Here is a 15,597-nt window from a genome sequence, read left to right as displayed (position 1 = left end):
AGATCAACAAAATTGATAGACCACTAGCAAGACTAATAAAGAAGAAAAGAGAGAAGAATCAAATAGACGCAATAAAAAATGATGAAGGGGATATCACCACCGACCCCACAGAAATACAAACTACCATCAGAGAATACTATAAACACCTCTACGCAAATAAACTAGAAAATCCAGAAGAAATGGATAATTTCCTGGACACTTACACTCTCCGAAGACTAAACCAGGAAGAAGTTGAATCCCTGAATAGACCAATAGCAGGCTCTGAAATTGAGGCAATAATTAATAGCCTACCAACCAAAACAAGTCCAGGACCAGATGGATTCACAGCTGAATTCTACCAGAGGTACAAGGAGGAGTTGGTACCATTCCTTCTGAAACTATTCCAATCAATAGAAAAAGAGGGAATCCTCCCTAACTCATTTTATGAGGCCAACATCATCCTGATACCAAAGCCTGACAGAGATACAACAAAAAAAGAGAATTTTAGATCAATATCCCTGATGAACATTGATGTAAAAATCCTCAATAAAATACTGGGAAACCAAATCCAGCAGCACATCAAAAAGCTTATCCACCATGATCAAGTGGGCTTCATCCCTGGGATGCAAGGCTCGTTCAACATACGCACATCAATAAACGTAATCCAGCATATAAACAGAATCAAAGACAAAAACCACATGATTATCTCAATAGATGCAGAAAAGGCCTTTCACAAAATTCAACAGCCCTTCATGCTAAAAACTCTCAATAAATTCGGTATTGATGGAACATATCTCAAAATAATAAGAGCTATTTATGACAAACGCACAGCCAATATCATACTGAATGGGCAAAAACTGGAAGCATTCTCTTTGAAAACTGGCACAAGACAGGGATGCCCATTCTCACCACTCCTATTGAACACAGTGTTGGAAGTTCTGGCTAGGGCAATCAGGCAAGAGAAAGAAATCAAGGGTATTCAGTTAGGAAAAGAAGAAGTCAAATTGTCCCTCTTTGCAGATGACATGATTATATATTTAGAAAACCCCATTGTCTCAGCCCAAAATCTACTTAAGCTGATACGCAACTTCAGCAAAGTCTCAGGATACAAAATCAATGTGCAAAAATCACAAGCATTCTTATACACCAGTAACAGACAGACAGACAGTCAAATCATGAATGAACTTCCATTCACAATAGCTTCAAAGAGAATAAAATACCTAGGAATCCAACTTACAAGGGATGTAAAGGACTTCTTCAAGGAGAACTACAAACTACTGCTCAGTGAAATAAAAGACGACACAAACAAATGGAAGAACATTCCATGCTTATGGATAGGACGAATCAATATTGTGAAAATGGCCACACTGCCCAAGGTAATTTATAGATTCAATGCCATCCCCATTAAGCTACCAATGACTTTCTTCACAGAATTGGAAAAAACTGCTTTAAAGTTCATACAGAACCAAAAAAGACCCCGCATTGTCAAGACAATCCTAAGTCAAAAGAACAAAGCTGGTGGCATCATCCTATCTGACTTCAAACTATACTACAAGGCTACAGTAACCAAAACAGCATGGTACTGGTACCAAAACAGAGATATAGACCAATGGAACAGAACAGAGCCCTCAGAAATAATACCACACATCTACAGCCATCTGACCTTTGACAAACCTGACAAAAACAAGAAATGGGGAAAGGATTCCCTATTTAATAAATGGTGCTGGGAAAATTGGCTAGCCATAAGTAGAAAGCTGAAACTGGATCCTTTCCATATTCCTTATACGAAAGTTAATTCAAGATGGATTAGAGACTTAAGTGTTAGACCTAAAACCATAAAATCCCTACAAGAAAACCTAGGTAATATCATTCAGGACATAGGCATGGGCAAGGACTTCACGTCTAAAACACCAAAAGCAACGGCAACAGAAGCCAAAATTGACAAATGGGATCTCATTAAACTAACGGGCTTCTGCACAGCAAAAGAAACTACCATCAGAGTGAACAGGCAACCTACAGAATGGGAGAAAATTTTTGCAATCTACTCATCTGACAAAGGGCTAATATCCATGACCTATAAAAGACTCAATGAAATTTACAAGAAACAAACAAACAACCCCATCAAAAAGTGGGTAAAGGATATGAACAGGCACTTCTCAAAAGAAGACATTCATACGGCCAACAGACACATGAAAAAACGCTCATCATCACTCGCCATCAGAGAAATGCTAATTAAAACCACAATGAGATACCATCTCACACCAGTTAGAATGGCAATCATTAAAAAATCAGGAAACAACAGGTGCAGGAGAGGATGTGGAGAAATAGGAACACTTTTACACTGTTGCTTGGACTGTAAACTAGTTCAACCATTGTGGAAAACAGTGTGGCGATTCCTCAAGGCTCTACAACTAGAAGTACCATTTGAGCCAGGCATCCCATTACTGGGTATACACCCAAAGGATTATAAGTCATGCGGCTATAAAGACACATGCACATGTATGTTTATTGCGGCACTATTCACAATAGCAAAGTCTTGGAATCAACCCAAATGTCCATCAGTGACAGACTGGATTAAGAAAATGTGGCACATATACACTGGAATGGAATACTATGCAGCCTTAACAAAGGATGAGTTCGTGTCCTTTGTAGGGACGTGGATGCAGCTGGAAACCATCATTCTCAGCAAACTATTGCAAGAACAGAAAACCAAATACCACATGTGGTATAATACTCATAGGTGGGAATTGAACAATGAGATCACTTGGACACAGGAAGGGGAACATCACACACTGGGTCCTACTGTGGGGTGCGGGGCGGGGAGGGATAGCATTAGGAAATATACCTAATGTAAATGACGAGTTAATGGGTGCAGCAAACCAACATGGCACATGTATACATATGTAACAAACCTGCACGTTGTGCACATGTACCCTAGAACTTAAAGTATAATAAAAAAAAAGTCTTCTGTAAAACTGAGCACCATAGACATTTCTAAAAAGCAAAGACACAGAGAATTTACTTGCAATGCACGTAACCAATAAATAATTATGATATAGGTTGGACATGGTGGTTCATGCCTGTGATCCCAGTACTTTGAGAAGTCGAGGCAGGAAGGTTGCTTAAGGCCAGGAATTTGAGACCAGCCTGGGCAACACAGCAAGACCCTGCCTCTACAAAAACTAAAGGAATTAGTCGTGCATAGTGTCATGTGCCTGCATCCCTATATATTCAGATCACTTGAGCCCAGGAGTTGGAGGCTGCAGTGAGCTATGATTGTATCACTCCACTCCAGACTGGGTGACAGAGTGAGACGCTATTGAAGGAGAAGAAAGAAGAAAGAAGAAAAAAGAAAGAAGAAAGAAGAAGAAGAAAAAGAAGAAGAAGAACAAGAGGAGGAGGAGGAGGGAGAAAGAGAAGAAGAAGAAAGGAGAAAGGAGGAGGAGGAGAAGAAAAAAAAGAAAAATTATGATATATAAATGCACAATGAAAAATCTATACGTTTGCTAAGAAAAAGACAAACAATCCAATTAAAAAATGAGTACATAACATAATCTGGCAATTCACAGAAAACTCAAATGGCTAATAAGTATAAAAAAGGATATACAATCTTACTAGCAATCAGGGAAATGCATATTCTGATGTTTATCCAAATGGTTCATTCATGGAAAATAGGAAATTCAAAGAAGGTGTAGCAATGGAATGCAGGATATTTTACATTACATTTGCAGAGTTTTTATGTATATGTATTAAGGAGATGAAGGTGAAAAGATCCATTTGTTGAGTTATGTGAAAGTCAAATAATAAAGTCTTGACTAACAATTAATAAATCACTGAATTCAAAAAATATTATACCTGTAACATCTCTCTTTTATTATTATTATTTTTGCCCTTTATTTTGTTAATTCCTATTGAAACACAGGCAAAAGATTGCTAACATGTCATTTTATACTTACCCGAAGTTGATTATAAAACTGTATAATCTTCTCTTTCTGAGATGACCAGTTTTGTAAACCCAATTGCTGAGTTGCAATACATATTACTTTCTAAAAGGAAATAAATACATAAATTTAAAATGCATTGCAAATTGAACCCTTAAATTTTTGTCTTCCAAAATCTCTCTTAACTAGGTACCAATTACTGCTCTTTAAGATAGTAGTTCTTGATTTTTTAGTTCACCAACCTCTGTCTCTGAGAATAATGAAAACTATTACTACTGTCTCCAGAAAAATACAGGGAACACAAAATTTTATGTTCACAGACACCTGATAGCAAATTCATAGATCCTCTCCCAGATTAAGAATCCATTATTTAACATTGAAAAACCAGAGGTTACCAGTGTATAACCAACTAATTATCCTACACTAAAAGAAAACATAAAAGGTTCTAGACCTTTTTGTAATTCTAATCACTATTAAGAGAGGTTTTCAATTTTGTAATGACTATTTTAGTGTTTCAATGTTAAGAATATTTTAAGACAGTAAATAAAATTTACAAGATTAAAGACATGATGTTATAAATTAAAATATTCCAAAGAGCAGCTGCAGCTTGGAAAGATACTTAATATTTTAACTAAGGTATTATAAGGGAAACCCTTCTAAAGGAGGGTTTATTTCACTGTAGATAGAATGGTAACTATGTCTACAGAAAAAAGTGGGATTTATCTTTTCTTTTGCACCGATCTCTTCCATTCCAGTTTTCATTCCTTGCATCCCTACAATGAGACAAAGCAGGTGAAGGAAATACCCAGTAGGACTGTACAATGGAGAAAAAGACAGCTTCTATGGCAAGAACTGCAGGTAGGCAATCAGCTGGCAGAATTTTTTAAAAGATTAAATGGAATTGATCTCTTAAGTGGAATTTATGAGACTGCCCACTTCAGGCCGGAACTTATGAATCCTCTGCAGTTAATAACATAAGCCTAGACACCTACCTGAATATAAGCAAGAAGTCACACAGGTATAGAATAAGAATAGCATTGTATGCACAGATCATAGGGTGGGGATAATTAAAGAGATACTCAGATAGGTTATCCCACCTGGCTAATGAGTTTCACAAATTTCTTACTTTGGAATGTTTTGAAATAAAATCATAATCCTACTATAAAAGATTCATGACTATATATGATGTTCCTTAGAATCAGCTGGATGGCAAACTATATGTAGTTCTTATTCAATGATGCGGTTTCAATAATTCTCAGTGAATCTTTTAGTTACTTGGAGATAATGACTCACTTTGGATATGTAAGAGACAGATATGTAAATAAGTCAGACAGATCACAATTACCTATTAAATGTGATTCAGATTCTTGTACCTCAAGTGAGCAAATAGTATAAAGAGCACAACTACAGAATATTTTTAAATAAGATATATTACTATGTGGGTGTGTTACACATAGCTGGTCACTGTGTAAGCCATCAAAAATACAACATTAAATAAAAAACTGAATTACTCCAAATTTAATATTAAAATCATTATAATTTTAAATTTTGATCTTTGTGACATTTCTATATTTCTATGAATCACATAATTTGGTGAGTAACAATTTATTAAACAGTTGACAGCTTGCATAGTTATTAATGTAAAAATTATACAAATGTGGGTATAATACAAATGGGGTAGCTGAATAAACTGGTGTGTTTATATAGAAAACTTTTCCATAAGCTCAGACTGCCACATATACTGACCTGTAAAGCTGATGAAAAGATGAATATGTAATAAGGCTCAAAAGTAAAACCATTGATGTGCATGTGGAAATTCTTTTTTTTTTTTTTTTTTTTTGAGACAGAGTCTTGCTCTGTCGCCCAGGCTGGAGTGCAGTGGCCGGATCTCAGCTCACTGCAAGCTCCGCCTCCCGGGTTCACGCCATTCTCCTGCCTCAGCCTCCCGAGTAGCTGGGACTACAGGCGCCCGCCACCTCGCCCGGCTAGTTTTTTGTATTTTTTAGTAGAGACGGGGTTTCACCGTGTTAGCCAGGATGGTCTTGATCTCCTGACCTCGTGATCCGCCCGTCTCGGCCTCCCAAAGTGCTGGGATTACAGGCTTGAGCCACCGCGCCCGGCCCGCATGTGGAAATTCTTGAAAAATGTTAAAACTAACACAAGAGGCACCCAAAACTTATAACTGGAGAAGAGTGGAAAGTTTGTAGGCCCTGCTAGAGGGAGATGAAAGAATGCTTATAAAAGGGAGAGAGAGCAAAACCTGCGAACTGATATTTTTATTTTCTTAAAAAAAAAAACAAATGAAAATTCTCAAAATATAAATATAAATCAAAATCTTCAAAATCTTGGCACCAGTTTAAAGACAGGTATCTATTGTACTTCTGAAAATCTCACAGAGCAACAAGGAAAAAAATATCAAATTGCATTTTCATTAAAATAAAAAAAAACGAGGCCATGCGTAGTGTCTCACTACCGTAACCCCAGCACTTTGGGAGGCTGAGGCAAATGGACGGCTTGAGCCCAGGAGTTCAAGACCAGCCTGAGCAACATGGCAAAACCGTGTCTCTACAAAAAATATAAAAAATTAGCTGGCATGGTGGTGGGTGCCTGTAGTCCTAGCTACTTGGGGGGCTGAGGCAGGAGGATTGCTTTAGCCTAAGAGGTCGAGGCTGCAGTGAGCTGAGATCAGGACACTGCACTCAAGTCTAGGTGACAGACTGAAACCCTGTCTCAAAAACCAACCAACCAAACAAACATTAAAAAAATCAAAGGAAATCTATAAAATCCAGAACACATGTAAGTACTAAGAAAATAGCTCAGTTTTATTAGAGCTTGGATGCTGCAAACTCTTGAACCAGAAAAGTCCAACTCATTCAATCATGTGAAACAAAGAATCTCACAGTTTAAGACTCCTGTTAATTTAGAGAACTAAAAATAAAAGAGTATATATTAAAAGGGCTAATAAGAGTACCAAAACTCACAACTAGAGAATTTATAGTGATATTATGAACATAAAGGTAAAGTGAAAATTTTAAGAGCATACGAAGAGAAAAAGTAGATACACTATAAAAGAATAAATATTGAAGTGACATTGACCTTCTTCAGAGTGACCCTGGAGCAACAGGAAAATGGAATAATATTTTTAAGGAATTAGAGATTTTAATATATTAAAGGAAAATAACTTTGAAGTTAGACTTTTATAATGAATTTGCCATTCAGATATGAGGGCATATCGAAAACAGTCTTGAATATTAAAGTTCTCAGAAGGTTTGCTACACAAAAACCTACTCTGAAAACTCTCTTGGAAGAAGTACTCGAAAAGAGGAATAAATTGAACATAAGCCTATAATAGATATAAAAAGTAAGTTTGAAACAATTTCTTATTAGTTTGTTATTTTCTAAAAGAGAGAGAGCACAAGCATGAGTATGCAGAAGTCCAAGGAAAAAAGAGAGAGAAAATATTTCTATAACAACCAGAAATTATAATTCTACATAGCATTAACATAACGAGAGTGGAAGTGTGGGGAAGACCAAAGAGTGTACTAAAGTACTTATCTTGAAAGGGACAAATATAGATATGAAAACATTTTGATCATAGGGGAAAATAATGACGAATGTCAGTCTTTAGCTAAAAGAGGCATCAGCTAAAAGAGGCATGAATGTCAGTCTTCAGCTAAAAGAGAATAAACATAACAAACAAAGAAGAAAACTCGATCTACCCCATAGTGAGCAGGAAAAGAGAGAAAATACTGAAGCAAAAATAAATTCAATAATAACAGTAATGTATCTTAAGACAACAGGATATATTGTACAGAAAAAGTTAAAAATCAGTAAATACAGGACAGATAATCACAGATTTGATTATAAGAAAACAAAGGCCACCAATATATATCCTATAAGACAGACAGTTCAAACAAAGATATAAAAAGTTTGAAAAACAAAAGGATGGAAAAAGAACTTCTAAAGATAAACCTTTCATCAAAAAGTTGGATAAAATTTTAATATCTGACTGAATATATATTAAAGCAAGAAATCACCAGTGGGCCAAAGAGGGATATAGGATGCTGGTAAAAGAGAATATAGGAATACATATACAACTTACAACTTTAAAGTATATACAACAACAATTGACAGATGTGCAAAAGAAATAGCTATCTCAGTGATTTAAAATCTTAATATACCTCCTGCAGAAACAGATGGATAAATAAAGAATTAGAGACATCAAAACTCTGAAAAATACAATTAATAGGCTATATATACTTGTTTATAACTTTATAGCCCATAGGCACAGAACATATTATTTTCTAGCATAAGCACTAAAAAAAGATCATTTATTAGATAATGTAGGAAACCCTGATACATGCAAAAGGCTAAATATATAAACTGCAGGATATAGAGGAGGAGGTAATACTTCCAAACTAATTCCACAAGGCCAGTGTTACCCTGATACCTAAACCAGACAAAGACACATCAAAAAAAGAAGACTATAGGCCAATATCCCAGATGGGCATTGACATGAAAATTCTCAATGAAATACTAGCAAACCAAATTCAACAACACATTTAAAAATCATTCATTACGACCAAGTCAGATTTATCCCAGGGATACAAAAATGGTTCAACATATTACAAATCAATCAATGGGATACATCATGTCAAAAGAATGAAGGACAAAAACCATGTAATGATTTCAATCGATGCTGAAAATGCACTTGATAAAATCCAACATCCTTCTGGATAAAAACTCTCAAATAACTGTGTATAGAAGGAACATACCTCAAAACAATAAAACCACACATGACAGACCCACAGCTAGTATCACACTAAACTGGGAAAAACAGAAAGCCTTTTCTCTGAGATCTGGCACACAACAAGTGTGCCCATTTTCAGCACTGTTATTCAACATAGCATTGGAAGTCCTAGCTGGAGCAAAGCAGACAAGAGAAAGAAATAAACAGCATCCAAACCGGAAAGGAAGAAATCAAATTATCATTGTTTGCAGATGATATGACCTTATATTTGGAAAAACCTAAAGATTCTACCAAAAAACAATTGGAACTGATAAAGTCAGTAAAGTTGCAGGATACAAAAGCAACACAAATAAATAAAAAATCAGTAGCATTTCTTTTCCTTTTTCTTTTTTTTTTTTTTTTTTGAGATAGGGTCTCATTCTGTCTCCCAGGCTGGAGTGCAGTGGCGCAATCTCATCTCACTGCAACCTCTGACCCCGGGTTCAAGTGATTCTCCTGCCTCATCCTCCCCAGTAGCTGGGATTACAGGCATGTGCCACCATGCCCCACTAATTTTTTGTATTTTTAGTATAGATAAGGTTTCACCATGTTGACCAGGCTTGTCTCAAACTCCTGACCTCAAGTGATCCATTAGGCTCGGCCTCCCAAAGTGCTGGGATTACAGGCATGAGCCACTGCACCTGGCCAATCAGTAGCATTTTATATGCAAACAGAGAATAACCTGAAAAAGAAATAAAAGTAATCCCATTTATAGTAGCTACACATAAAATTAAATACCTAGGAATTAACTCAAGAAGTGAAACATCTCTATAACGAAAACTATAAAACAGTGAAATTGAAGAAGACAACAAAAAATGGAAAGATATTCCATGTTCATGGATTGCAAGAATCAATATTGTTAAAATGTTCATACTACCCAAAACAATCTACAGATTCAATGCAGTGCTATCAAAATACCAATGACATTCTTCACAGAAATAGAAAAAACAATTCTAAAATTTACATGGAATCACAAACAACCCAGAATAGCCAAAGCTATCCTGAACAAAAAGAACAAACTGGAGGAATCACATTACCTGACTTCAAATTATACCTCAGAGCTATAGCAGCCCAAATAGCATGGTCTTGGCAGAGAAAGAGACACACAGACCAATGGAAAAGACCAGAAAATAGACACAAAGACCAATATCCACATAGACCAATGGAACAAAACAGAAAACCCAGGAACAAATACACACACCTGTGGTGAACTCATTTTCAACAAAGGTGTCAGGAACGTACTTCAATAAATGGTGCTGGGAAAACTGGATATCCATATGCAGAAGAATGAAACTGGATCCCTATCCCTTGTCATATATAAAAATCAAATAAAAATGGATTAAAGTCTTAAATCTAAGACCTCAAATTATGAAACTATTAACAAGAAAACATTGGGGAAAATGTCTAGGACATTGGTCTGGGCAAAAATTTATTGAGTAATACCCCACAAGCACAGGCAACCAAAGCAAAAATGGGTAAATGGAAACACATCAAGTTAAAAAGCTTCTGCACAGCAAAGGATGCAATCAACAAAGTGAAGAGACAACCCACAGAATGGGAGAAAATATTTACAAACTACTGATCTGACATGGAATTGGTAACCAGAATATATAAGGAGCTCAAACAACTCTATAGGAGCAAATCTAATAATCCAATAAAAAGTGGATAAAAGATTTGAATAGACATTCCTCAAAAGAAGACAGAAGACTTAGAAATAGCAAATGGGTAATGAAAAGATGCTCAAAATTATTGATCATCAGAGAAATACAAATCAAACTACAATGAGATATCCTCTCACCCCAGTTAAGACGGCTTATATCCAAAAGAGAGGCAATAACAAATGCTGGTGAGGACGTGGAGAAAAGGGAACCCTCATACATTGTGGTTGGAAATGTAAATTAATACAACCACTATGGAGAACAGTTTGGGGGTTGGTCAAAAAAACTTAAAATAAGGCTACCATATTATCCAGCAATCCCACTGCTGGGTATATACCCCAAAGAAAGAAAATCAGATATCGAAGACATATCTGCATTCCGTGTTTTTTGCAGTACTGTTCACAATAGCCAAGATTTGGGGGCAACCTAAGTGTTCATCAACAAATGACTGGATAAAGAAAATGTGGTACTTACACACAAAAACACTATTCACCCACACAAAACAATGAGATCCTGTCATTTGCAACAACATGGATGGAATTGGTCATTATGTTAAGTGAAATAAGCCAGGCACAGAAAGACAAACATTGCATGTTCTCACTTACCTGTGCAACTTAAAAATAAAAACAAACTTATGGAGATACAGAGTAGAAGGATGGTTACCAGAGGCTGGGCAGGGTAGTGGGGAAGTGGGAGGAAAGTGGGGATGGTTAATGTGCACAAAAAAAAAAATAGAATGAATAAGACCTAGTATTTGATATCACAACAGGATGAATATGAATATGAAAAATGACTATGAAATTCCTACATATCTGAACTTATGGTATATATAACTAAAGCAGCACTTAGAGGGAATTTGAAAATCTTACAAGCTTATATTAGTAAAAAGAAGAAGAAAACAAATGAATTAGACTTCTTACTAAAAAAGCTGGAAACAGAATAAAAACACAAAACCCAGAAGAATAAGGATATTTTAAAAGTTTAACACAGATACCAAAGAATTTGGAAACAGAAAAAAGATATATTAAATGAATAGAAAGAAGGCTAGTTTTTTGAGAAAAAATAATATATCAGATAAACTGTTAGATGATGTAATCAAGGAAGGAAACACAAATTATGAAAATAAGAAATGATTGAGCAAATAATCTCAGAAACATGAAACTGAAAGAATCTTAAGATAGTGGTTTGTTCAACTCTATATTCATATTTTAAAACTTGAATGAAACGGGAGTATCTGTCTTATTTAACAAAATTGATACTAGAAGAGACATAAATTTTGAATTCATAAATTTTAGATTTAATTTTACAGATTAGAACCATGAAAGAGCTTTCCTCTCATAACTCCTGGTCCAGATGGTTTTCAAGGGAGTCTTTCAAACTTTCCTACATCACCTAATGAATGGTCTTTCTGTGTGTGTAAGTTTCTCATGTGTGCTCAGAAATAATATGAATTCTGTGCTTGTTGTTTATAAAGTTACGTACATGCCCTATTAGCTATATTTAAAGAACAAATAATTATGAAGTGGTTTGTTTTCTAAATAAATTTTAAAAATATTTTTTTGAAGACAGGTTGGGTTTCAGGGAAAGGAATCAACATGTTTAATGGCCTGAGACCTGATAAAATCCTGGAAAAGTTAGAGAACAGAAGCTCAAGGTAGAAAGAACAGGGAAGAAAGGAAGAGATGGAGGAAGGAAGAACAGGATATACTGAAAAGACAACCTGGTCCAGCAGATTGTGAAGGGCATTATATGCCAAAATACTTAATTTCAATTTTGTACTGCAGGCAACATTAATCCAACAGTTGCTTTGCTAACGTGATCAAATGTATATTTTAGGAAAACAACTCTGGTGGCCATATGGGAAAATATTGGAATGCAGGGTGTGGCAGGAAGCTATGTAAAAATATTAACAAGAGACATTGAGTTCTTACCTAAACTAAGGCAATGACTGTGAGGCTATAGACATAAAAGAAACAACAAAGGTCTTTATCATTATAATATGTAATTTTAATAATTACAAAATATTTACAATTTAAGTTTTTTCATAACGCTGATCTAATTTGATTCTCTAGGCACCCTTTCAAAGTGGGAAGAACAGAAACTATTATCCTTATTTCAAAAGATGAAAAAATTGAGAAACAAAATATATAATGATCATCCTTGCCTAAAGGTACACAGTTCATTCTTATTTCCATTAGGACATAATATACTGAAAGCTCTTTTTTTCCCCAAGGGGCACTATATATCTCCAAGTGTTTTTATCCCCTCAATTACCACATGAATACGTAATTTAGGAAGAACTGTAATATTTTTAATCCACATCTAGTTTCGTAATTGATATTCCACATCCAAATAAGCGGTGATGATTTTCAAAGGTCTTTTTACCTCCAAGGCAAGTTGATTTACTTTTAAAACTGTCACTTCTGGAAAAATATCTCCTATAATATTTTCAAAAAGTGGGACATCTTCAGGAGGACATTTTGGCAAACTAGCTTCTCTTATAGCCTCGATAACAATCAAGGTTTCATCTGCTTCAGAAAGATTGTCACTGGTATCACTTTAATGGCAGAAGAAAACAGAGAACAAATTAGCGAGTCTGCTTTGCAGACATTAAAGACCACTAACATTCTTTTTTAGGGGTGGCTATTCCAACGTCCTTCCCTCCTCTCTCTCACTGGATAGCAGCCATATGGTTTGGGTGGAATTAATAAGATCCCCAGCTCCAGAAATAGGCTCTGACTGGTCTAGAACAATAAGAGCAACACCAATCCCCAGACACCGAATCAGGGAAAGTTACTGTATCAGTAAGGGTTTTTAGTTGCAAATAACAGAAATGAATTTAGGCTAATGTAAAATAAAAAAATAATACACTGATTTATTTAAAAATCTCTAGGAGGGCCAGAACTAGGCTTGCAAGCTATCCAGCTGAGAACAATGGCCAAAATCATCTACGGAACTGGTCTTATGAAAACATGTCTGTCATCATCAATGGATCCCGATAGCAGTGACTGTCATACCAATACATGACTGATGCTGGCACTAGAACTGTTCATTGCCTCTGCTATTTCTGGTAAATGGCTATAGCTACTGCCACTGCTGTCACCCTCAACAGAATGGTCTCTGTGTGTATCCATTTCTTTTTTCACTAGCTTCAGGTTCAGATTCTAATGCAGCTGTGTCTGACTTGCCAAGGTTGTATGTCAAAGCCACAGTTACAAGAGAGTTTGGAAAATCAAGTATATGGCATAACAAATATTCACTAAAGTAACATAACCTAAGCTCTAGTCAATCAGTCTATCGCAGTCACTTGGACACAGTGACTCAAGGGTAGACAAGTGACGAGTCCACTCAGAGTAAAATTCAGGCCTTTAGTTCAGTAATATGGACAGCCCCAGTTATTATTAGAAGGTATCATGCCACCAAAAACGAAGCCAGCCTGAAAGCAAGCCAGTGTATGGAGGACTGCAGTACTGAGAATATCTCAGACAAATTAAACTGAAACCTTAGTCAAAGTGATCATACCCTGCTCCATCTCTGGATTTTCTGATTGGATAAAAACAACAGTTCCCTCTACTATTTAAGCCAAATTGAGTTTTCTGTTAATCATAACAAAAGCTTACTAAGTTATACTACATATGTTACTCTATAATAACAATATTTCACATACTAAACACTTCAGCATATATTGTATAAACATATAATCAGAAGAAAAATAACTATACATGCTATGATACCATATTAGAGATAGAAAGGAAGAGATAGAAACCGTTCCCTGCAAAGGTGTCCAAACGTTTATCATTTCTTTGTGAGAACATTCAAAATCTTCTTTTCAGGTTATTTTGAAATATATAATACTGTTAACTACATATAGTCACCTTACACTGCAATAGAACTGAAAACATTCCTCCTATCTGTAATTTTGTACTCATTGTATTCCTATAACCACTCCATTATTACAATGGGAGAGTTATACTGGGTTGGAATTGACTTTAGTCATTTACATTTCCCTGAGAATACCTCGTTGAGTCTTCTGAATGTATTTTGGCAAAGAGAGGGCAAGAGTCCACTTGAAGTCAAAGGGAGGGGGCCACATCAGAATGGAAAAGGGTTCCAGACTTTATTGCTGGGGTCCTAGGGAATGACAATGGCCTTTTAATATTTGTTTTCAAGACAGATCTTGCTTTATCTTAAAGGAAAATGAAAAAAATCAGGGAAGACCAATATGTCTGGTAGTAGGGCAAGTGTTAAATATACATATGGAGAGAAAATAGCTTAAATAAAATATTATAATATTGTTACAATATGCTGTTACTGTACAAAGGTAGCACCTCATTAAAATATTACAAAAAAGAGTAATTTTGGAAACGGCATGTGAAATTACCAATGGGTCTATCTGTCATAGCTTAAGAATAAATAATGAAAGCTTTAGATTAATGTCAACATCTAACTAAAATTTAAGAATAAGATACCTAATGTAACTTTGTTGCACATGATACCACTTTTTTGGAATTAGTTGAGACCCACTTTGTGGCCCAACATTGTGGTAAGGACCATAAATCTTTTAAGTGGATACTTGAAGAGATGTTAATTCTCTAGATGTTGCCAAGAAAATCTTTCCTACCACAAGGGTCTTGGACTTAAGCTGTTGTATAATTAGTTTGTTTTCTAAACAAAAAGATTTGGAAAATTATTTTAAAGGAAAGAGGGAGAAAACTGCTTCTTTCCCTTAAAAGAAAAAAAATGCCCCCTACAAAGGCACGTTCACTTTTTAATCCCCAGAATCTGAATATTATTTAATATGGCAAAAGAGGTGATTGAGAATTTTAAGAGGAGCTTATCCTAGAGTATCCAGATGTAAATAAAATCACACGTATCCTAACAAGAGACAAAGAGATGCAGGGACACACAGAGGAGTGGGTGATGTGACGATGTGTTTACCTTTGAATCAGTGTGTCCAAGTAACTGCCATACACTGATTGACTAGAGCTAAGGTTATGTAACTTTAGTGACTATTTAAAACGTTAGGTTTCCTGTAATTTGAAGGAACAATAACAGATTAGAGTGCTGTGGTCATAAGCCAGGAAATGCAGGCAACCACCAGAAGCTGGAAGAGGCAAGAAATGGAATCTGCCCAAGAGTCTCTGGAGAGAAAGCAGCCCTGCCCACAACCTGGATGTCAGACTTCTGGCCGCAGGTCTTGTGAGGAAATACTTTTCTGTTATTTTAAGAC

The 15,597-nt window shown here is 35.7% G+C and overlaps 1 protein-coding gene across 1 annotated transcript in view; it reads right to left on the bottom strand.

The window, feature by feature from the left end:
- Window positions 1–15,597, bottom strand: part of DNAH14 (dynein axonemal heavy chain 14) — a 526,180-nt gene that overhangs the window by 284,109 nt on the left and 226,474 nt on the right. The window contains exons 35-36 of the mRNA XM_045397720.2: window positions 12,753–12,924; window positions 3,936–4,025 (exon numbers count right to left, since the gene is read on the bottom strand). Coding sequence (XP_045253655.2) covers window positions 3,936–4,025; window positions 12,753–12,924 — 262 coding nt within the window. The remainder of the gene's footprint in view (window positions 1–3,935; window positions 4,026–12,752; window positions 12,925–15,597) is intronic.

The sequence above is a fragment of the Macaca fascicularis genome, chromosome 1 (assembly GCF_037993035.2).
Source record: "Macaca fascicularis isolate 582-1 chromosome 1, T2T-MFA8v1.1".
In the NCBI taxonomy this organism is placed as follows: domain Eukaryota; kingdom Metazoa; phylum Chordata; class Mammalia; order Primates; family Cercopithecidae; genus Macaca; species Macaca fascicularis.
This window is presented reverse-complemented; position numbering and strand designations above follow the sequence as displayed.